The sequence below is a fragment of the Opisthocomus hoazin genome, chromosome 4 (assembly GCF_030867145.1).
Source record: "Opisthocomus hoazin isolate bOpiHoa1 chromosome 4, bOpiHoa1.hap1, whole genome shotgun sequence".
NCBI lineage: Eukaryota > Metazoa > Chordata > Aves > Opisthocomiformes > Opisthocomidae > Opisthocomus > Opisthocomus hoazin.
The window spans coordinates 91,400,922-91,422,146 of record NC_134417.1 but is presented as its reverse complement, the minus strand read 5'-3'; the positions used below and the strand labels follow the sequence as shown (position 1 = coordinate 91,422,146).

At 43.1% G+C, this 21,225-nt stretch overlaps 1 protein-coding gene across 20 annotated transcripts in view; it reads left to right on the top strand.

Annotated features, from left to right (window-relative positions):
* The window catches only part of OBSCN (obscurin, cytoskeletal calmodulin and titin-interacting RhoGEF), a 202,913-nt gene that overhangs the window by 164,232 nt on the left and 17,456 nt on the right, over window positions 1–21,225 (top strand). For 18 of the 20 annotated variants that reach the window (XM_075419909.1, XM_075419905.1, XM_075419919.1 and 15 more), the window contains 14 exons: window positions 8,140–8,397; window positions 11,209–11,332; window positions 11,638–11,771; window positions 12,117–12,229; window positions 14,102–14,270; window positions 14,764–14,845; window positions 15,466–15,666; window positions 16,244–16,304; window positions 17,352–17,429; window positions 17,577–17,749; window positions 18,254–18,280; window positions 18,802–18,954; window positions 19,709–19,754; window positions 20,301–20,378. In XM_075419909.1, the coding sequence (XP_075276024.1) occupies window positions 8,140–8,397; window positions 11,209–11,332; window positions 11,638–11,771; window positions 12,117–12,229; window positions 14,102–14,270; window positions 14,764–14,845; window positions 15,466–15,666; window positions 16,244–16,304; window positions 17,352–17,429; window positions 17,577–17,749; window positions 18,254–18,280; window positions 18,802–18,954; window positions 19,709–19,754; window positions 20,301–20,378 (1,697 nt within the window). Of the gene's footprint in view, window positions 1–1,688; window positions 6,000–8,139; window positions 8,398–11,208; window positions 11,333–11,637; window positions 11,772–12,116; window positions 12,230–14,101; window positions 14,271–14,763; window positions 14,846–15,465; window positions 15,667–16,243; window positions 16,305–17,351; window positions 17,430–17,576; window positions 17,750–18,253; window positions 18,281–18,801; window positions 18,955–19,708; window positions 19,755–20,300; window positions 20,379–21,225 lie in introns of those variants that run through there. The other 2 variants (XM_075419921.1, XM_075419920.1) reach the window with 1 other exon arrangement.

Genomic DNA, 21,225 nt, shown 5'->3' with positions numbered 1-21,225 from the left:
AAACTATGTAGAAAACCTGGGGGAAAGAGTAAAGCAGTGGAAAGGAGCAGTAGAAGAGAGGGTGCTGTGGAAGAAAAGAAATCTCACTGTAGCCGATCCAGTCCTGGACCTCACCACATCCTCAAAGGGAGAGGCTGATGGTAGAAAGAAATCTGATCTCCACAGGAGAAGGCAATACCAGTCTCCAAAAAGGCGACCAATAGGTGAGAAAGGTTACAATATACAGAGAGGGATTAATTTGTCTAAATTGCAATAGGAGAAACAGGGTCTGCTTTCTACAAGGGCTCTTTCCACCCTTCTCAGCCTCTCAGTGCAAAAGCCAGAGCAGAGACGGCTGGAGAGCAGAGCTGGTGACATTCAGTCCTGTGTGGCTCTGACTAGAGGCTGGTGAGGAGAAAGAGGAAAATGAAAAAGCTATTGTCTTGATTCACAATCCCAGTTCAGGCAACTGTCTTTGCCCTTCAATTCTTTCTTTATCCCATCGCTTGGAGGTAGGGACAGAATCTCAAGACAGAAACCAAATCAGCTTTGCCTATTAGTGCCACTGAATGATCCCCCTCCGCTGTAGAGCATTAGCTTCCTTGTGCTTGCAAAGCAAACACTGTCTTTACCTTAAAGATTTTCCATGTGAGAAACACCATTAAAAAAAATCCACAGGAAAAACTGCATGTAATTTATATAAATTAAGAGCATTGAAGTCTGGGTTTAGGTGTTCCCATCCCCCAGATTTTAAAGCTATTTGATCCAATTTCCCCTATAGCTCACTTAAAGTCAAAGTTTGCCCTGGCATGGGAGCAAAATATTGTTTTGACACAAGCTGTGTATTTATAAAGGGATGCTGAGAAGTACCATCTGCTTTGGATGTATATAAAAACTTAAAGTAAGGCCAGCAGAAATACGCTGAGAAATTATAATCATGCATCCCAGTTTTGTTTCGTACTCCTATGTCAATTGGTGGTAGTAGGATCAGGCTGTGTCTCCAATAATGATATTATGAGGAGTAAAAACAAGTACATTTTGGCATAGATGATTTGTGCAGGAAATGCTCTAACTTTCTCCTCCTGTCTTCAAATGCTTAATGCCCTTTTATCGTAGCTGTTCTGCATGTGAAAATGCAGATCTCTGGTCTCAAAAGAGTCTTTAATAAACAAAATAGAGATATGTTACATTTATTTAAAAAAGAGGAAGCTGCTGACCCCCCTACTATAATAAAGGGCATTTTACCATTGAGTTTGATAAAGCCAGGATTTTACCCAAGGATATTCAGGAAAAGGTTAAACTCCTTGAGTGTTTAAAATCTTTGGGTCAACTGCTATACGGGACCAAAGTTGCATAGTAGGTGGTCAACATAAGCACATGAAATACAGCAGCATCCAGAAGAACATTTCTCAGCTGGACATACTCATTGTGTGTTCACGCACTCAGGGAGGTTAACGGAGCTTGGATCCACCTGAGGGAAAGGGCACTGAGGTTTTCCCTGGATCAGAAAGTAAGTGGAGATGGGCATGTGGGTGTGTGCGTTGCGTGTGTATCCCTTCCAAAATGACACGCTTCACCAAAAGCTGGAGTGCTCACAAAACTAACCCCACTGTAGCGCCTTGACCGACAATGGCATGCGCTGATGGAGTGTGGCTCCCCGAAAAGTCTCGTCTTCCTGCCAACTCCATTCCAACCCTTTCTGTCATTAGAGAGGAAACGATAACTACTGTGGTGAAGAGCCCAAGACAAAGGGGAAGGGTTTCTCCAGCACGGTCTTCTTCAGGTCATTCGCCTTCCCGCTCCCCAAGAGCAGAGCCAACTCCAGAGCCAATTTATGTTTCAAAGATCAGGCAGCCTGTCCACAGACATGAGCAGGAGGCAGCACCGAAGTCTGCTGTTCCCATGCTTTTTGTCACAGAACCAGAGGACAGGCAAGGAGCAGCAGCTAGAGATGTTGTCATAGAGACCAAGGTGGAAGAGAAAAAGCCCAAATGGGTTGAAGTGGAAGAAATAATTGAATTCAAGGTGAAAAAAACACCAAAACCTGCAAGGAAAAGAGGCTCTTCCCCAGCAAAACAAGAAAAAGATGACTCAGGGGTGTTAACATTCACTTTTCCCAGCTCAAGGCCTAGGCGTTCCCCAGAAGATGATCCAAACACAAACAACTCCAACAATAAACTGGTGGAACAGTCAAAATCTTTGTCTAATGACAGTCTCTCTGAAGCCGATATCCAGCCCCTGGCGTATGCAACTGAGGAGGAAGGACCTCAAGTCAGCAATGAAGACAGAAGCTCCCCATGTGGGTCCGAACAACTAGGAAATAATTCATTTATGGATTACGAAATTGAAGGAAAGAGCTTCCCACAGGAAACAAGTGCTCACTACGGGTCAGACATCGCTTCCCCGCTGCTTGCCTGCGGGGGTGAGCCTTTGATCTTCAGTTTTGAGACAGCTGATGCAGACCAGCACCAACTTCTGTTCTCACCAGACGTTAAGGAAGAGATAGATGAATCGGATGTATCTTGGTCTGTTGAAGAGGGAGTACCAGAAGTAATGCAAGATGTCCTTCCAGAAGAGGATAATGTCATTATAGTTGATGAACCAGAGGAACTACAGACAGATGACATTAGCACCCGGGACCACAAAATCTTAACCCACAATGGCAAATTATTAACTTTAGAGGATCTCGAAGATTATATTCCTGAAGAAGGTGAGACCTACGGGTGTGATGATCAGAACCACACGACAGAGAAACCCTGTGAAATCTCCGTGCTTCAGACAGAGATTAACGAGCCAATGATTGGGAAGCCGGTGCTGCTAAATCTGGGGAGACCTGTGGTTTCCAAGCCCAGGCAAAGATTTTTCAGCCAGTTTGAGGAGCACGTTCCTGGGAGCATGTTCATGTCAGCATCTAGAGTAACTGGTGTGCAGTCTGTAGGCCCCTCAAACATCTCTTTCCATGTGAGTGATACCTGCATGGGAGTGACACCTGGAGCGCATGCAGCAACAGCAGCAGCTTCTCCTGGTCCCTCCTTCACAGTGAAACCATCTTTCTGCACCGAAGTCCAGCTTTCAGCAGACAACGGACAGTCAAGCTTCAAAACTGAAGTTTCCACAAGAACCCTCAGCTACGGGACTGTTGGCGAACCTGTTACCTTGCACATCAGCACAGAAGACCTCTCTGAAAGCTGAGAAGATGCAAGCATAATTTTCAACACAAAAGAAAGCAGCGCTTTAGAAAGAACTAATCAAAATTGTTGTAGGTGAGGGGAATTGGTGGCAAAGATTACAAGGTAACATGCACGAGGGAATACCTTTGAGGAAAATGTATTTAAATATGTAGAGCTTTTCCAGTCTTAAAGGGAACATGTCTGCCAGAACAGTTTGTAATTTTACAGGCTTTGATCGAGGTGAACAAATATCATTCCATACGGAGCAGTGACGGTAGGTTTAGGAAAAGCCTGATTCTCCTGCCTATGACAGAAATATAAATGAACAAGTGCGTTTTTGTCCGTGAACTTAAAAATTATTTCAAGTGCCAATTTGTACACTATGGTGTGTCAAGAAGGTGAAAGTATCTAAGCTTTTTGGCATCCCTCAGCAGCCCAGGATAGGAGGACTGTTTCCAGCTAAAGCGATCTCCTGTCACTGTGCGTGCCTGAAGGTCATGAAGCTTCACACTGCTTTGACTCTGTTGGACACTTTTGACACCAATTAGCTCTATCAAAATTTCTTCATAAGCCTTTCAACATGCACAGTCTGGTTCCATGATATTAACCTTCTGCCACAGAGCAAAACATATAGAAAATACTGCATTTACTGGGAATGCAAAGGGCTTCTCAGCCCTTGTGGTTGAAATCTTAATCTGACTGAAGCCAATGGTCAAAGTCCCTCTAACTTAAGAAAGCAAGGATTTCATTGTTCTCTTCTGCTTTAAGTAAAAAAAATACCATCTTTTTTCAATGCCTGCTATTTTCAAGTTCATCCTCTAGTTGTCTAAAGGTGTGGGTTCATTATTCTCATTCTAGTGTAGTGGATTTATAAACCACATCTTTTAAAATATATATTTACTTCACGTGCACCAAAACATTAAAGTGCTGCACAAAATGACTTCTGCATTTGCTAACACACGCAAAGAATGACAAATGTGAGCTTTGTCAATAAATATTACTGGAAGACTATTTTGTCTCCTGTGCATGCCAGTGGTGAAACAGTAATGTTAACAGATTGATGGATAATGAGGAATTTACCACTGAGCTACAGCAAAGCAGCAGGAGCACAAAGTTTTTTAAAAAAATGAAGAAAGATAAAAGATCTTTACCACAAATGCCTGGTTGAAAAATAGTTCTGCTCAAAATGTATTGGGCTGCTTGGAAGCACTGCTGGTTGCAATTGCATCGTATTACTGTAAGCACGTACGTTGAGCTGTCTTGTAGAGGTACTGCCTTCCGTTGAGTTTCTCTGGAGCATCGCAGCAGGAGCGCTGATTGCGAGGGGAAGGCTAAGATGTGCTGATGCATGTCCCACTTGTGTTGACTTCACCAAAAACGGACGTTGCACAGACCTTCCTCAAGTCACTCAGCCCTGGAAAGAAATGAGCTCCCAGGCCCACATATTGGTCCCAGTTGAAGTCAGCTGGAGTTTGTCATTGATCTCAGTAGGACCAAGCACTGGCCCTCGCTGTCTGACAGAGATGTGGGGTGAAACATCCCAACACCTTGTCCCAGCTGAGTTGTGTAGCACTATCGCAATAGAAAATGTTTTTATTTAGATGGTGCAGGGAAACCAGAACTTCTCAGACACAGTTGAACTTCTAACTAGCATGAAGAAAGAGGATTGAGTGAGTTTTTGTCTCAGAGATGTAGATGTATGGTGTTGTCTCAGTGTTTCCCAGCTAGGTAAAATTGTGAAGCTTGTTCTGGAGTCCTCTGAGCAATATTCCCACTAACAGGGACTGAATTCACAAAAGGTGCTTGTAGAAATGAATACAGTAATTTTTTTCCTTCTGTGGCTGCACCTTGATCGTGTGCTAACTAAAATGAACATATTGATTTCACAGCCTTTTACTTCCAATATCCAAACAAGACGTTATGTGCAATATCATGTGCACTACCCTCATGATACAGGATGTTTTTCCAGTGATTACATGTGGTGAAAGAAATCAAGCCTCTTTTATGTTACTCTTCTGTTTTTTTTATGACATCTCCTTGGTTTATACTGTTTGTTTTCTAATTAAGGAATACAATGGATATATATTAGTGCTTCTTTCATATATTGCACTGTGCATTGGAAAGTAACAGGTATACAACAGGGAAACAACAACTTTCAAAACTGAAAATATTTCTTTCATACTGGGCCTGATTCTGATCTCAGTTATTCCAGTATCAGTCTAGAACAATTCCACAGATGGAAGTGGATTTGATTCAGATTTACAAAGACACTGCTGAGAAAAGAATTAAAGAATTTGCCCTATGATAGTCCTCAAAAATACAATATTGATCCAAAAGATAATAAAGATGTGTAAAGGTTGCATTTCAGATGGTTATAGAAGACATAACTATACTTTGATTCATCAGCTCAAAGCAATTAACAACTGTTTACACTTTCTTTTGAAATTTAAGCAAAAGAGAATCAATTGAAAGGAATTTTTAAAATCCTATGCAGGACTCTGTTCAAAAAGTGAAATGTTCATGAAAAGTTCATTACATATACTTTCAAAATATTTTCCTAGAGGTTAAAAATTATGCTTGTAAGTGATTAAACTGTGTAGATAACTAATGACTTGTGTGGGGATTTATTTCTTGTAGATGAAAACATGCAGCTGTGTTAAAAATTTTAATACAAAGAATGTTCTACTAAAATTCCTGCAGGTAAATGGGTATTAAAAAAGTGGAAATTTCAGTTTGCTTGAGATACAAAAAGAAAAAAAGACACAAAAAATTTTAAAAAAATCAAATGCAGGATATGCTATTAGATGTTGAGTTTATATCAATAAATGTCTTGCATCATCTGTCACTGAACTCACTGGGCTTCTGTGTTGTTCTCCGTTCATGGCACTTCGCGGTCCATCAGCTCGTCCACTTTTCCCATCAACTTCAGCATGAGCTGGGTTACAACCCAAAAATACGGCTCTAGCTCAGCTTCTTCTGGACAGTTTCAGAAGTGTTCAAGTGAAAGAACCCGGTTTTAGGCAAACTTCCAACCCAGATTTAGGAGGCAATAATTTTTGAACAATGCTCTTCCTCTTGGGTCCTTCTCCGAGGCTCAGTTGGAACTACATGTCAGTCGTGTTTTTGGTTATTGGTTGAAGAACATGTGGGGTGGAAATGTTCACATCTGAGGTTTTAGAATTGGGAAACAGGCTGTCTGTCACAGGTGTCTCATCACTGCAGCACTAGTTTGACGTACCTCGACTAATGTTCAAGTTCCTCATAGTGTGTGACATCCCTAAACAGGATGGAAACAGGGAGGAAAGGGGTGGTATTAGCAGCACGGGGGAGACCTGTGGTTACATGTAACCTGTATATATATATATCTATACATACACATAACCTGTGAATATATTTTCTCACTGAGAGATACTAAGTGTATTTCTAGCTTTTCCAAACAGTGCAATTGTTGGCAGCTGCCCAGCTCATAGGACAGCACCGGTTGGTAGCAGTCACAACAGGAACACCAGGGAATCAAAATATTTGTCTAGGGAAATGTTTGAAGATCTTCCACCCAGCTCAGTGCTGATGAACACTGATGGGCAGTCTGGGACATTGTGTGAGCAAAACTTGCTTTTTCTATCAACAAACCCAGACTGAAATATTTCATAACCTCTATGCTCATGGGGAGGACACTAAAAACAAAAACCAAAAGTGAGCTGTCTTCAAAGGGGGCTGATCCGAATGTAGCCTTCAACTTTACCTGCTAAGGTCTGTCATGGGAATTTACCTTCTTAAGGCCAGGAAAGGAGCAGAATCACAACAGCTACAGGACATGCTCCTGTGTCAAGGACATTAAACAAGTCAGAGCCATTTGTGTGCAAGTGCTTGTATTTTTTTCTTGAAACACATGATGGTTTGAGTTTGCACTCTTTCTTGGCAGGCAATCACGTCACGGAGATGATGAAATGTCTTAATCCAACATGAATTTTGTCTGTCTTTATTGTTGCTTGAGGGTTTCCCTAGATTTCATCTGTCCCTTTGTTGTGCCTCTTCAAGATTTGTGGAAGGTGTATTGGGCAGGAGCTTGGATGAGATGAGCTCCTGAGGTCCTACGATCCCATCCTAGCCTAGCTTCTTCTACAAGCACTAACTGGGGATGAGACCACGATATTTGTTTTCTGGGTGCCTGTTCTGCAAAGATGTATGCTTGAAAATCCATTTTTATGTGTGGAAAGCTTTTGTCTTCACTCTGCCTTCAAGACCGTGAGTTTCTTGAGGCAGGAGTTGTATCTTCCTCTGTATAATGCTTCCCTATGCACAACCACTGTGCATTACTGCACAGACCAGGTGACCTTGCTTCTAGCATATCTTGCAAAGGCAAAGTCCAGTACAAATTTAAAAGTCGCAGGTACTTTCTAGTGCAAAACCCAGCAAAAATATTCAGATATTGTAAAGTACGACAAATACATTACTCTGCAAGGAGCAGCTCTTCTGCCATCCTCTCAGACTTACAGGCTCATGAAGCAGAACAGCCCTCCCTTCTTTCCCCTGCCCTTCTCCAGAGTCACTGATGAGGCTGTTACCTGCTCACTCCTCCTCCTTCCTTGTGAGAATAACGTCCTCCTTGCATGTAGGGTCTGTATCAGTGCAATGGGTCACCGCTGAGGTCAATTCATTGATCTTAATAAAGGTATTTTTGGCAGAGCAGCCAATGTAGGGTTGAGCTGGGAGATAGCTCCTTTGTTCTGCTGTCTGGGAAGAGGCCGTGTGTGCATGCAGTGTGGCACAGTGTCCTCAACCTGGTGAGCTACGTCTTTCCAAAGCACATTGTGCCAACCTTCTTATTTAAGTCTTAGCTGCATTCCCTCTTGCTGGAATACGCATTTCTGCATCAGTTCTCTACTCTAGGAGGGGAAAATGATACAATTGCAAGTATTTCCATGGGTTGGATGATGTTGCTATTTTCTTTTTACCCTGAAGAGAGAAAAGGTGTTCTTCTTGTCTGTAGGAATGACTTCCCCACAGTCAGAGATGGAGACTTCTGTCCAGGCCTCGCTTCAGCGTGCTGATAAGGAGATCAAGACAGCTTTAAAGAAACTCGTGGACTCAGCATCACTGCTGGTGACTCTTCCTCCAGGGATGCGAGGAGAAACTGGTGGCCTTGGCCTTCCTGGGTCTGTTCCTTCAGACAACTCAGAAACAGCGCCTGGGCCCTCTGTGCTAGGTCATGAAGCCAGTACCCAAACCCAGACTGCTGCAAGGCATGGTAGGTTTGGCATGAATCTGGAAAATGTTCCATGGGAGTCAAGAGAGACAAAAATATTGGGCAATCAAATAACGATATTTTTTTTCCCTCATTTTTCTGTGTTGTTGTGTTTTGAGCAGTTACAGATTAAGAAAGGACATTCAGATCCAAAGAAACATGGGGCTGTGGATTGGGGTTAGGCTGGACACAAGTTTGGGGCAGATCTTTCTGGAAACATAAAGGGTTTGAACACTGTGTCTGAAGTAGAGTTTGGTTCATCACCTGCCCAAAACCTGACGGAGCACTGGCACAGGTTGCCCAGGGAGGTTGTGGGTTCTCCTTCTCTGGATATATTCAAGACCTGCCTGGACAAGGTCCTGTGCAGCCTGCTCTAGGTGACCCTGCTTCGGCAGAGGGGTTGGACTAGATGATCCACAGAGGTCCCTTCCAACCCCTAACATTCTGTGTGATTCTGTGTGAAATGGAGGGATTTGGGATTATTCCATCAAAAAGACCAAAGTCTTTTGACCCTAGACTTGCTTCAAGCTTCTGGGGGGAGAAAGTGGGGTGGGATCCCTCCTTTACATTTATAGAAGTCATTTGTTTTGTGATTTGGTGGGGAGGTTGCTCTTCTTTTATTGTTTGCCATAAACAAGCTGGAAATGTGTTTAACGCCCCTGTATCAAGTGTCAGAGACTTTCTAGGATGTTGGGTGCATCAAGTTCATCTGCATTTCACCAACCCTGGAGCCTTGATAAACTCCTTAGCAGTTTCCACGTGATTAAAACCAGCAATGTGTGTGACTGTGTCTTGCTAGGAGAACACATCTTCGTCTTTGCATTGTTTATAAAAGAAAACGTGAATAAGCGGCAACCCTCCCTCTCTTCCTTCTGCTTCTGCCATAACAACTTGTCTAAGCTGTCTCTGTGTCAAGTCAGAGTAACTGTCCTCCACCAGTGTCAACTTAAAAGGACAATGTCAAACAGCCTTCAGCCCTCAAACGCCAGATGCTGTTTAAAAAAAAAAGATATTCTTGTCTAAAACTTAGCAAGGATAGAAGAATTTTATGGAATCAGACCAAAAAAAACTACATAAAAAAACGACAGGGCTTTAAAACCTTTTTTCCTTGCTAGTAGGAAATAATCTGTGAAAATAATCCTCTGGTGAAGCAGGATGACTCAAAAATCAGAAGTAAAATGTCAACTAGCAGATTATTTCCTCATTCGTAACTATAGAGATGATAGCATAGTGGATGCGATGGTTTTGCAGTCCTTTCATCTGAGAAAACTAAACATGTTATTAACGTGGGGAATTATTTTAATAAGATGGAGAGTTGACAACTGTCCCTATGATCACATGCTTTGAATAAAAAGAAAGCAAATATTTTGACAGTGCTGGCAATAGGAAGCACAATCCCACCAGTCTGGGATCTCTGAAACTGCCGGTAATGCCTTGAATAACCACGTTTTTCACCCAATAGATCTGTTTTACGTGTTTTCTAAAAACTGCTGCTTTTTTCCCAAACCAGCCAGCACCAAACATCCCTCGAGTGCTCCCCAAAAAGGCCTTTCCGGCTGGGAAGAAGAGTCCTGTTGATTTAACCTTTTCTCCTCAGACAAAAAAAGGAGATGATGCATTTTATCCTATGGGGTGACTCCAACGGTCAATATCAAAAAACAATCAGGTACTTTTGGAATGGAAGATCAAATGAGTTTTTGAAGATACAGCTGATAAAATAATGAATACTAAAAGAAGAACAATATCTGAATGGCCATCAAGCTGCACCACCGTTTTGTTTCCTTGTTCCTATAAGCCCCAGATGCCAAACCTTGTTCTGGTGTAGCTTAGAGTCATACAAGGGCATTTTCAAAGAACCAAGTGGAGTTGCACCAACCCTGACAATGTAACATCACCAGGTCCTCCATATTAGCACACCGCCATATTATCTCCATATTAGTTGCACTCCTAGCCAGGCCCTGCCCTGACAACCAGTTTTACATTGATGTAAGCTTACTCATTTCATGGAGGCTGTCTGTTATTGCACCAGTGAGTCAAGAACTGTTCTCCTAACGCAAAGTTTAACTGGAGCATTCATGTGTATGAAGCTAACACTGGGCATGCTTGGAGGTATTTAAAAGACATGTAGATGTGACGCTTAGGGACATGGTTTAGTGGTGGACTTGGCAGTGTTAGGTTAACAGTTGGACTCGATGATCTTAAAGGTCTTTTTCCATCCTAAATGATTCTATGATTCCATCATAGCCATGAGCTGGAACTCAAACACTTAAATTATCTCCAATAAAGGATGCACTGAACTCACACTGTCCTTCCAGTTATCATATTTCTTCTTGTCCCTAGTTTCGTATTTGTGTGTCTGTGTGTTTCCTTACAGAAAAGTTAGTTTTGCCCAGTCAGCAATGTGCCACCATTCAGTCTCTCTCACAGAATCACAGAATAGTAGGGGTTGGAAGGGACCTCTGTGGGTCATCTAGTCCAACCCCCCTGCCGAAGCAGGGTCACCTACAGCAGGCTGCACAGGACCTTGTCCAGGCGGGTCTTGAATATCTCCAGAGAAGGAGACTCCACAACCTCCCTGGGCAGCCTGTTCCAGTGCTCCGTCACCCTCAGAGGGTTATTCTCATGTTATTCAAGCCCTTTGCTTCATGTGGTCTTCTCAAAAGAGCCAAATTCTCCTCAGCCTCAGTGATTGCACCCAGATGAAGTCAGATGGACTCAGTTCTGATGCAAGGCAGACTAGAGATGGCTCCAAAAGTTTGCTCTGGGTGTCAGGTGTGCTGCCATAGGTGATGTATCTAACTTGCCCTTTGCCAGACAAAGAACAAAGGCAGATTCCAGCTGAAGAACCAAGCGTGCCAAGGCCCAGGCCTGGACCTCCCCGTGAAGAGACAGCTGCTGGAGATGACGGCACTCAGGAGCGCACTGTTCCTATTACCAGGTAACACCCACATTTCTGAACCTGGCAGACTTTATTGCAAGAAAAGTAAGTTCTCTGTGCTGGATGCCTTGAACGGATGCTTGTAGGTTTGTTACTATTTTTAGAATCCTGTTCACACATGCATTGTGCAAGAAGAATAGAAAAGGCTGGAGAGAAATTAATTCCTCCAAAACAAAACTCCTGTATTAATTTTAAGTAAATAATGATTTGTCTGGTGGTTAAACACAGAGATCAATGGCAGGGTGTAATACTGTATCTCCGTAGTTGTATGTGACTGTGATCTTTTCTTGTGGGCTCCATGAAAGGACATCACCAGCCACGGGGGCAGGAGACTGGTATAGAAGAGAAGGAGATGTGGTCTGGGATGTACACAGTGAAGTTTATATTGAGACCACAGAAAGAACGTGTGTGTATAAGACTGAGGAGAAAACCCCAACAAGTAAGGAAGAGTCTTGTTTCCCTCTCCCACATCCCATGATTGTCATTGTCTTTTGGTAACAGCTCTTGATGACTGCTTTTTTTTTTAAATACTTCCATTTCTTGAGCAGTAACTGTTTATTAAACAAGAAGTAACAGATAAGTGTGAAGATAAGAAGCCTAAAAGTAATGCCAGTATAAAGAAACCCAAATATATTGCGGTGAAATCCTTTGATTTGACATTAAGCTGATGTCGTATCCCAAATGGCCAGTCCTGTAAATCCCATTTGAGTAGCTCAGCCCACATCAGCACACCATGAACAAAGCTGTGGTACTGTGCATGCAGCAAACCCTTGTGTCTCACCAGGTCCTCCCTATATGCAAGTGACAATAGAGGATGTGCAAGTGAATTCTGGGGAGCGTGCCAAATTTCAGGCAGTCATTGAAGGAACACCTCAGCCCACTGTTTTGTGGTTTAAGGTAAGTGCAGGTGCTTCTCTGGCTGAGAATGAGGACCGCAGAAAGGACAGCAGAGCAGTATTTCTGTGGGGAATTTCTTTCGTTCTTTCACCCCGCACCTCTTACACTGTTTTTAGGTCATATCTACAGACTTTGTTGAATGAGCTGCTGTTCTCATTAGAACCACCAACCATGCATCTCACCCTGTGTTGTCTCCAGTGTCACTGTAGCTCCTTTCACAGAGAGGGCAACCAAGATGGGCCTGACGACAAAGACGGGCAGGCAGGGAGATTGGTTCCTGCGTGAGAGCCACCAAGATGTGTGCCGTAGTTTTGGGGCCAGGGGTGGGATTAAGAGTGCTTCCAATTCTCAATGGGACTTTCAGGCTCTGTATCTTTTCTGCAGCTAATTGGTCAAATGAGTGTGAATGAGGAGAACGAATATCTCATAGAAAGGAAGGAGAAACAATTTATTATCCCTCAGATTATTGTTGTGGTCTTGAAATATGCCAGTGTTTTTCTGTAATAATTGTCTGTAACTCTTCTGTCCAACTGCTTTGTACACACAAGTTTAATTCAATTTTTTTTCTGTATGGGAAGTGCAAGGATGAGCTACTTGGAGAAATAAAATAGCCCCAAAAAACAATCAAAAATGCAAAGAACCACCTCCCATGCACACACATACATGCACACGCACACCCCTGAAAAACAATAGGAACAAGGCCAGAATGTACGATACAACCTGTTGACATTCTCCCAATCTCTGACATTTTCAGCTCAGAGTTACCACGACCTAGCTGAAGTTTTCTCTCTTTACTAACCCACAGTAAAGCTCTCCACGTGCTTATCTCATCTCCTCTTGCACCCATGCAAACGTCTTGCATGTACAGCGTCCTTTGCCAAGGAGTTCCACCCAATGACACCACGCTGCCTGAAATGCCACCTCTTTATGGCTGTTCTGTACGTATTCACCACAAGCTTCATGTGTTGGCTCTTACATCTTGTCCCAGGAAAAGTCAATCCCTGCCCACTCGCTAAGCTATTCATAATTCTGTACAGCTCTATCATGTCGCATGGTGAGGGCCTCCCTTCCAGGCTGAAGAGCCCCACCTTGCTCTGTCAATCCTCGTCTGGAAGCGGTTACAGAAAGAACATTGCTGCAAAAGTACCACACCACGGGCAAACCGAGGATTCATAAGATGATGCTTTCTGTCTTCCCCTTCATTTCTTCCCTAATAATTTCTAAGATCTGGTACTTTTTGGCTGCTGCCAAGCACTGAGCTGGTGCTGCCACAGAGTGATTGACTGTAACTCAAATTTGTGCTCCGGTGTAATAAGGAACAGCTCAGAGACCAGCATTTCACGTGGGAGAATAGGGTTGCATCAGTCTACATTTATTATATGATCTACGTTTATCTGGCATTTTACTGCCCAGATAGACGGTCTCATAAGGTCCTTTTGCAAATCTTCATAATCTGCTCTCTGTGTCACACACAGTCCCTCCTGCCTCTTTTTTCATAGCATTTATGACTATATTGGGCAGCACAAGTGCCAGCACAAGCTGGAGATCAGGCAGGAGCAAAGTGCTCCCTGGGTTGACTGCCCAGGTGTGGTGTGCTGGGAGAGCTGAAGAATAAGCCACACAGCCCCGGTGATCCCTCCCAAGCCTGTACTGCTATGCATGGGCTATGAAACAAAAATGTTACTGGGTAATGTGGAAGCAGAGGAGCAGTTAGACACGGGGGACTTCTTCAGTCAGCACTTTGTTAGTCAGAGTTGCTAGCCTAAACAGTCTGTGCTGTAGCTCTGCTCCTGCATCTCGCTTCTTGAAGAGAAGAAGCATCTGTTTGCACCTTGGTTTCCGCAGTGTCAAAATGTCATTCCATTCTTTCAGGGCACGTCACTGCTGATGGACAGCAACAGGCTCCATCAAGGGAAGGAAGGAACAACGTATTTCTTAGTTGTGGACAATGCTGTCTCGGAAGACGGTGGTGTTTACACCTGTGTTGCCAAAAACACAGGAGGGGAGGTGTTGTGCAAAGCAGAGCTTATTGTACATGAAGGTAATGTCATTCCTGCAGCTGCAGAAGTTGTGTCCACTGCAATATGCACTCTGTTGTAGTCATCTTCTGGTACCCATGTGGCATCTGCTCTGTATTCCTATGTAGCATTTGTAATTACCAGTAGGCAGGATCCAGTATAAGAGCAAATGATCTAACGACCTACATACATATACACAAATGAGGTTGTTTATTTTTCTCTGCTCCAGACTATGTGACAAACTGATCCAACGGGCCACAGAAATAAGTGGGGTCGTGTCTCTGGTGGTGTTCTTCTCTTTAGCATGGCTCTGCCGATTTATGTCAGGTGAAGATGCACCCCCAAAGTTCATACTGACAGGTTCTGTCATCAAACAGCTCCACTTAATTCTGTGCAGAAGTTTAGAGTACCTCTGTAATTTTTACTGCCTTAAATTGTCCTGTAATAACTTTGCACGCTATTAGCAAGGCATTGTTGTCTGAAGATTAACACCTATATTTTCCTTCACTTCCAAAGCTAAGAAAGACCAAGCAGCAAAGAAAGTGGCCACCAGGAGAAAGCTCCATTCCCTTTATGAGGTTAAGAAGGAGATTGGAAGGTAAATTAATTTTCCAACTTTATAGCATCACTGTCAGAGAATATTTAATCACCCATCTGAGCAGCTGAGCATGTGTAACCAGAGGCAGAGGTGGGCCCAGCTGTGGACAAGTCTGAAAAGGTGAAAGTACTGGCAGAAGTGGGAGGTCACCCCATTGCAGGTGTGCTGGAAACACTTTCCTGAGGTTTCTGACAGAAGATGAGAGAGTCCATACAGCCCATAGGTCCGGGTAGCTCCAATCAGAAAAAATACCATCCAGAGGCTGGCAGGACAGCCGCCCAGGTATGGGTTCTTGTCCATGTCAGCATCGCGAGCCCGTAGTGACGTATGCACAAGCACCGTGCCCATCCAAGGGACCCAAGGGCATCAGCCTGTGTCAGCACAAAGGCTGTATCATCTGAAGCAGCTTTTCCTTCATGTGGACTCGTTGCTTAGTTTTGGAGACAGCCAGGAGAGGGCAATAGCACCTCACATACAGGAAAACGAGCTTTTTACGTTGGAGAAATTAAGCCCTGAGCAGTAGGGAGCTGTCAAAGGCTGGGACGTGGAAAGGTCTACGCCTGCTGTGCAGAGGGCTTCGAACCAAGTCTGAGAAGGGCTTGTCCTTTGATTTTACACAGGGGCTGCTTCAGTTTTGTGAAACGAGTGGTACATAAAGGGAACAGAGTGTCTTGTGCTGCCAAGTTCATACCTCTACGGAGCAAAACAAAGGCTCGAGCGCATCAGGAGAGGGATATTCTTGCCTCTCTGTCCCACGACAGAATCACCAGGCTCCTGGATCAGTTTGAAACACGGAAAACACTGATTTTGATTCTGGAGTTGTATCCTTTTCTGTGCTGCTTCACTGAGGAGGCTGGGAGTTACTAGGCAGAGCTCTTTTATTAATTAACTAAGCAATTAACCATTCATAGGTTTTGCCTGAGATAAAGGGACACACATAATCTTTCCCTGCTCTGTGAGCTCTTCACTGAAGTACTATGCTTCTGCTGTCTTAGGAAGAATCATGATGCTGGCATATACAAGTGTGAACGAGTTGTTAAGCACCAAATCTCTCTTCTGAAATGTCTGAAAGTGAAGGACTCTGTTTCCATGAGATCCAGCCTGGGCGAGCACCAGGAAAATGCAGCGCAGAGCAGAAAAGCCCATCACCAACAGGCAGGTTTTTAGCACAAGTGACACCGTGCTCCTGCACGCAGGGAGCACAGGTTTAGAGCAGCCCAATTCTATTACACTTCTGCAAGAAGGACACTTCTGCAGCAGGGATTTTAATGAATTACATGCACATCACGTTGCCTGAGATCACCTCGTCAATCCTGCTCTGTTAGCTGGATAGAGGTGGTTACAAAGTGAAAATCAGCATTTGACTGTACTTCTGTTTTCCCTCAATGCCATTGTCAGATGCTCCAGCGAAGAGCTCCTCGACCGCTTATTCAAGAAGAGTGTCGTCACTGAAACAGAGGTAATCTTTCTCATTTGAAAGTCCAGAAGAGCTGGGTACCCCCAGAGTACCTTCCAGTTGCAGTTTCCTTTTTGAATATGAGGAATATCTTTGAACCAGTGCTAATCTGTTAAAACAGAATAAGTGAAATTATTTAGCTTTCATTGCTAAATTGAATTTCTTCAGGGAATAACTGGAAACAGCCAGTGGTTTTGACTGCATTCAGCCTAATACAGATGATATTTGCTCTATTATCATAATTTCTTTGCTATCTGTCACCTGGAGTGTCTGTATCTTCACTTAATAACGCTTTATCCCCTTGTAATCATATTCCATTTCAGTCTGCAAACCAAGGGCTCAAATTATGGTTTCCAAGATCTTTGGTGCTCAAAGTTCAAAATGTTTCATGTCTCCCACATAGTAGCCATATGTCCCATATTAATTGGTAATTTTTCTTAGAAATACTCAGAGGAAAATACCATAGAATCATAATATGGTTTGGGTTGGAAGGGACATTTAAAGATCAAATGTCAGCTAACATCATAAAATGTCAAAAGCAGAGAACTTCCAAAGCTGAAGCTAGCTGTAAATCTTCACTCCTTGTTCAGTCATAGTCAGACAGGATCGACACATAGTCAAGAAAATAGGTTTACAACATAGTTTTATAATGTATTTGTGTTTTAAATGTGTTCGCCTGATTTACACCAAGCCAGAGCTGAGTCTGAGTTAGATAATTTAGGCAACTGATAAGATTCATCAAGGAAATTCTATATCTCTTTTTTTCATGTTTGTAGGGTCGTTTTTTTTTTTTAAAGTAAGGGCTTTTGCACATGTAGAAGGCTCCAGCAGGGCAATGTGGTCACACACAAGGAACAGCTTCATTCCACGTGGTAACGTTTGGTTCACATCTTATTTCAACTGCAAGACTAATATAAGAAGTTCATTCTAGCTTTAAAAGTATTTCTAGTTTTATCTCTCCCTCCCTCAGATATTAAAAATGTTGGTGGAATCAGGGATCCTCTTATTTACTACTAATGTTTAATAATTTTTTAATAATTTATTTTTTAGGTCAAATTGTATATCAAGCAAATTTTGGAAGGAATCAAATATCTCCACGACAACAACGTCCTTCACTTGGACATTAAGGTAACGTGCAATGGCAGGTCCAGCTTTTCATATCCTCTTGTTGGTCAGGGAATAGACATTCTCTGTTTGAATCATTCTTGCTTACAACTGAAAATACTGCCTGATTTCAACAAAAGTTTCTCCCTTTTATTGTATGTCATTTACTAGCCGCTGAATATCCTCATGGTTTATCCTGAAAGGGAAGACCTTAAGCTCTGTGACTTTGGATTTGCTCAGAAGATCACACCCTTTGAGCCTCAGTTCAGCAAATACGGGTCGCCGGAGTTCGTTGCCCCAGAAATTGTTTCTCAGTCACCAGTGTCAAAAGCAACTGATATCTGGTAACCTGAATTTCGTTAATAAGTAAATGGAGCAGTGATAATAATACAGGACACTGAAAGTAAACACTGAGGATCCAAAACACATCAGGGCTCTTTTAATCTCCTTCTATTTTATTCAACCATAATTGAACTCTGACAGCTAATTAATGTAAAGGAGCATCTTAGACAAGATGATCTTTATTAGAGGCAGCAGCTAGGGAGGATGATCCTAAAAGGCTTTCTAGAAAAGGCAAGCAAGCTCAAAAAAAAGTAGCTTGAGTCTTCCTCTCTGTCTGTGCTTTAAAAATGGAGGATTACTTGAGAACAATTTTTAAAAATTATGAAAGGAAAAACACTGAGGGGTGAAAGCAATAGCTTTTGGGGTTTATTTTCCTTGGAAAGGTGAGAAGAAGACGAGGATCTTACTGTGCCAGGGTGTCTAGCAGCAGGTAGAGGGGTTGTGTGCTTGAGAAGGATGGAGAAACAGTGACAAAGACCTGAAATTTGTGTTCTCTCTCTCCTCAGGTCTGTTGGAGTCATCACGTATTTAAGGTAAATAAATCTTCTTGAAAAGAGTCATTCAGTGTCCCTTTGTCAGTCAGAGCACTTCAGTATCTTCAAGTGAGGGATCTGAGTGACGCATTGAGTCCTTCTATAATGAGGGCAATTTTTTTTTGTAGTTTTCTCCTTTAGTCGCTCTTTCCTGGTTGCCCAGGGCTTTGGTCATCATCCTTGCTTGAAGACTTGACAGCTGCTCTCCTTGCAGTAAGCGATGAGAGCAGTGGATGAGGCTCAGTCTTCCCCTCACCTGTTTTAGCCACCATCCTACAACTCCTATGCAAAATCAAACCCTTAATTCCTTCTCTGTGAAACAGGGATAAATAATTCAATCAAGTGCTGGGGTGAAAGATGCTCTGTTAGGGGACGCACTGCTCACAAGCATTGCAAGTCCCATGCGTGGAGTCCCTCAAGCATTTTATAGCCCCGTGTAAGCATTTGTGCTTCTGTCATTTGAACAGCAAATAAAAGTCTCAAGTCTGTCTCCTTTTATTTTATGGTGTTCAATAAATAAGCCTAACATGCAAGTCCCCGTTTGCTGGGGAGAACGACAGAGGAACCCTTCTAAACATCCAGAACGGGGAAATTTCATGGACCATTCCTGATTTTGTTCACCTGAGTGAAGACGCAAAGGACTTGATAAAAAGGATCTTACAGCAGCACCCCAAGTGAGTGCCCCTTTGTGCTTGCTTCAGCCAGTGTGCAAAGCTGTCGGTGTCTCAGCAGGCAGATCTCAGTGCATCAGAGCTGCGGTTGTTCTGAAAAGTAGAAAGCTGAGTGAGATGTGGTGTGTTATGCCCTAATTCTTCTTTATTAGTCCCCGTTACCCAAAACACAACGTGGCAATTTGCCAAATTCGGCCTGTTTCTGGTGTGGTGATGTCCTTAATCCCTGACTTCTCCAGGCAGATGAGTTTCTGAAATGACGTAGAGAAGTGGGAAGAGCAAGGACTGGTATGGAGTGAGTTATGTGGGAATTAAATAATATTAACCACATTCATTAAGCAAAGCCGCAAAGGCGGCTTGAAGGCATGTTTGCAGAGGTCTGCTTTTTAAGATCATTTCTATTCTTTCTGCCTGCTGCCAAAGCTGTTTTGGCTCTGGCCACCTGAAGAGTCCAAGTCACTCTTAGGGCTGCTCTCGACGTGCTTCAACAGGCTCCCTGCAGAGTGCCACGGGGCCTTCCTGAGGATTTGAAGGGAGTTTCAGGCCAAAAAAGGAGGATTGTTTCACCTCAAGGGAAGGACACCTTGGGTTCAAAGCCACTGTCTGCCTGTTTGGCTCCTCAGCTCCAAAGCAGCAGCCTAAGGATATAAGTAAATGTGTATGCATGTGTCCACGTAAAGCAGGCACCTTCAGAAACATCTTGTGGTTGCTGTTGGAAGCGACATGCTACTAAAATGGTGATCTTTTCTCTTGTCAGAGACAGGCCTAGTGCTTTGGACTGTCTTTCCCACAAGTGGTTCACGGTAAGTTTATCCTGGTTCTTTATTAGAATCCTGAAAAACATTGAGGTTGGAAGAAATCTTTGAGGAGCGGTTCTTAATGATGCTTGATATTACTTGCTGATTTATGTTTTTTTCTCTTGGTCTCCTACTTTCGGTCCTACAGAGAAGCTCAGGCATGGCTCTCCAGGAAGAGGAGGCACATTGGTGTCTACATGCCGGGATATCTTTCCTTTCAAAAGATAAATATTACTACTGGCATGAGCAGATATAATATGTCTGCAGAGAGAGGAAACTGTGTCTTTGCAAGAAAAGTTATGGTTTATATTCCAATGCCTTAAATTGCTGAGGAGAAGAACTAAAAATTAACAACAACAAAAAAAAGGCATTTAATGACATGCATTGAACAGGGCTTGCTTTTGTCATTGAAAAGCTGAGATTGTCTACAATTTAGCCATAAGGGGATTTCAGCATTAGGTCTATTGTAACTTTCCTAAATTAAACAATTCTGCTCAGGAAATGAAGTCTGGATTTTTTAACCAATGATTTTCCTCTCATTCCACCTGGCAGCATAATGTCCCCCTCGAAGCAGCTCATTTCATTAACACCAAGCAGCTCAAATTCATTGTGGCTCGGAGCAAGTGGCAGGTGAGTTGGCCTTAATCAATGTTGGTTCTTTTTTGTTATATATAATATTAATTACATTTGCATCTTTTAAAGTCTATTGGGCTAGGACAGCGAGCACAGTAGAGATCTCAACTTGGCTATGAGCGGGGAATAAGCCCAGTAGAGAGTGGTCGATGGATGTGGCAGAAATAAATTATCTAGGCCTTTGCTGCCTGGAAATCATCTGGTGTAATGCAGGTGCCCGCAAGACGCATGGTTGTGTCTAAGTTAGGTACCCTCAGCTGCCTTTGCAATTAGTACTGAATTATAGACAGGTCCCAAGAAGATTCCTCTTTTCCTGAAGTTCTCTAAGTAATCAGATTGATTGCCTTCTGCCTGTTTGTCTCTGTTGGCTGGAAGGGGAGGCCAGCTGCTCAACTTCAACTGAGATGTCTCACATGGCAGAAGTTAGAGCAGATGAATCCTACCTCCTACAGTATGGTAGGGCATCTATTGGCCTAAGCCACTGTAGGTTGTACTGCAGTCGATGGATTTAAGGCCACTTGCTCCAACTAGGCTCTCATCTGATGTGTTCCATTAAAAACTCCTTTTCCATCTGCTTTGGGTGGCCAGAATGCCTTTTAGAATCTCAAGCAGGGTCCTGCTTCCCTGTTCATGACAGCAAGTATGTCCCCTGAAGTCAACATAGTTTCACCTCTGTGAATGAGAGAACAGGAAGACTTGGAGAGCAAATGGGGGCTGGATTGACAATATGTACAAAAGGGTGGCAATGTGTTATTAAATTAGCATGTGTGGTATTTAAGAGTGTAGAAGTTCATTTTGGTATGCTTGCTTTACCATATTCCCACCATGTTTCCATCTCCTTGTG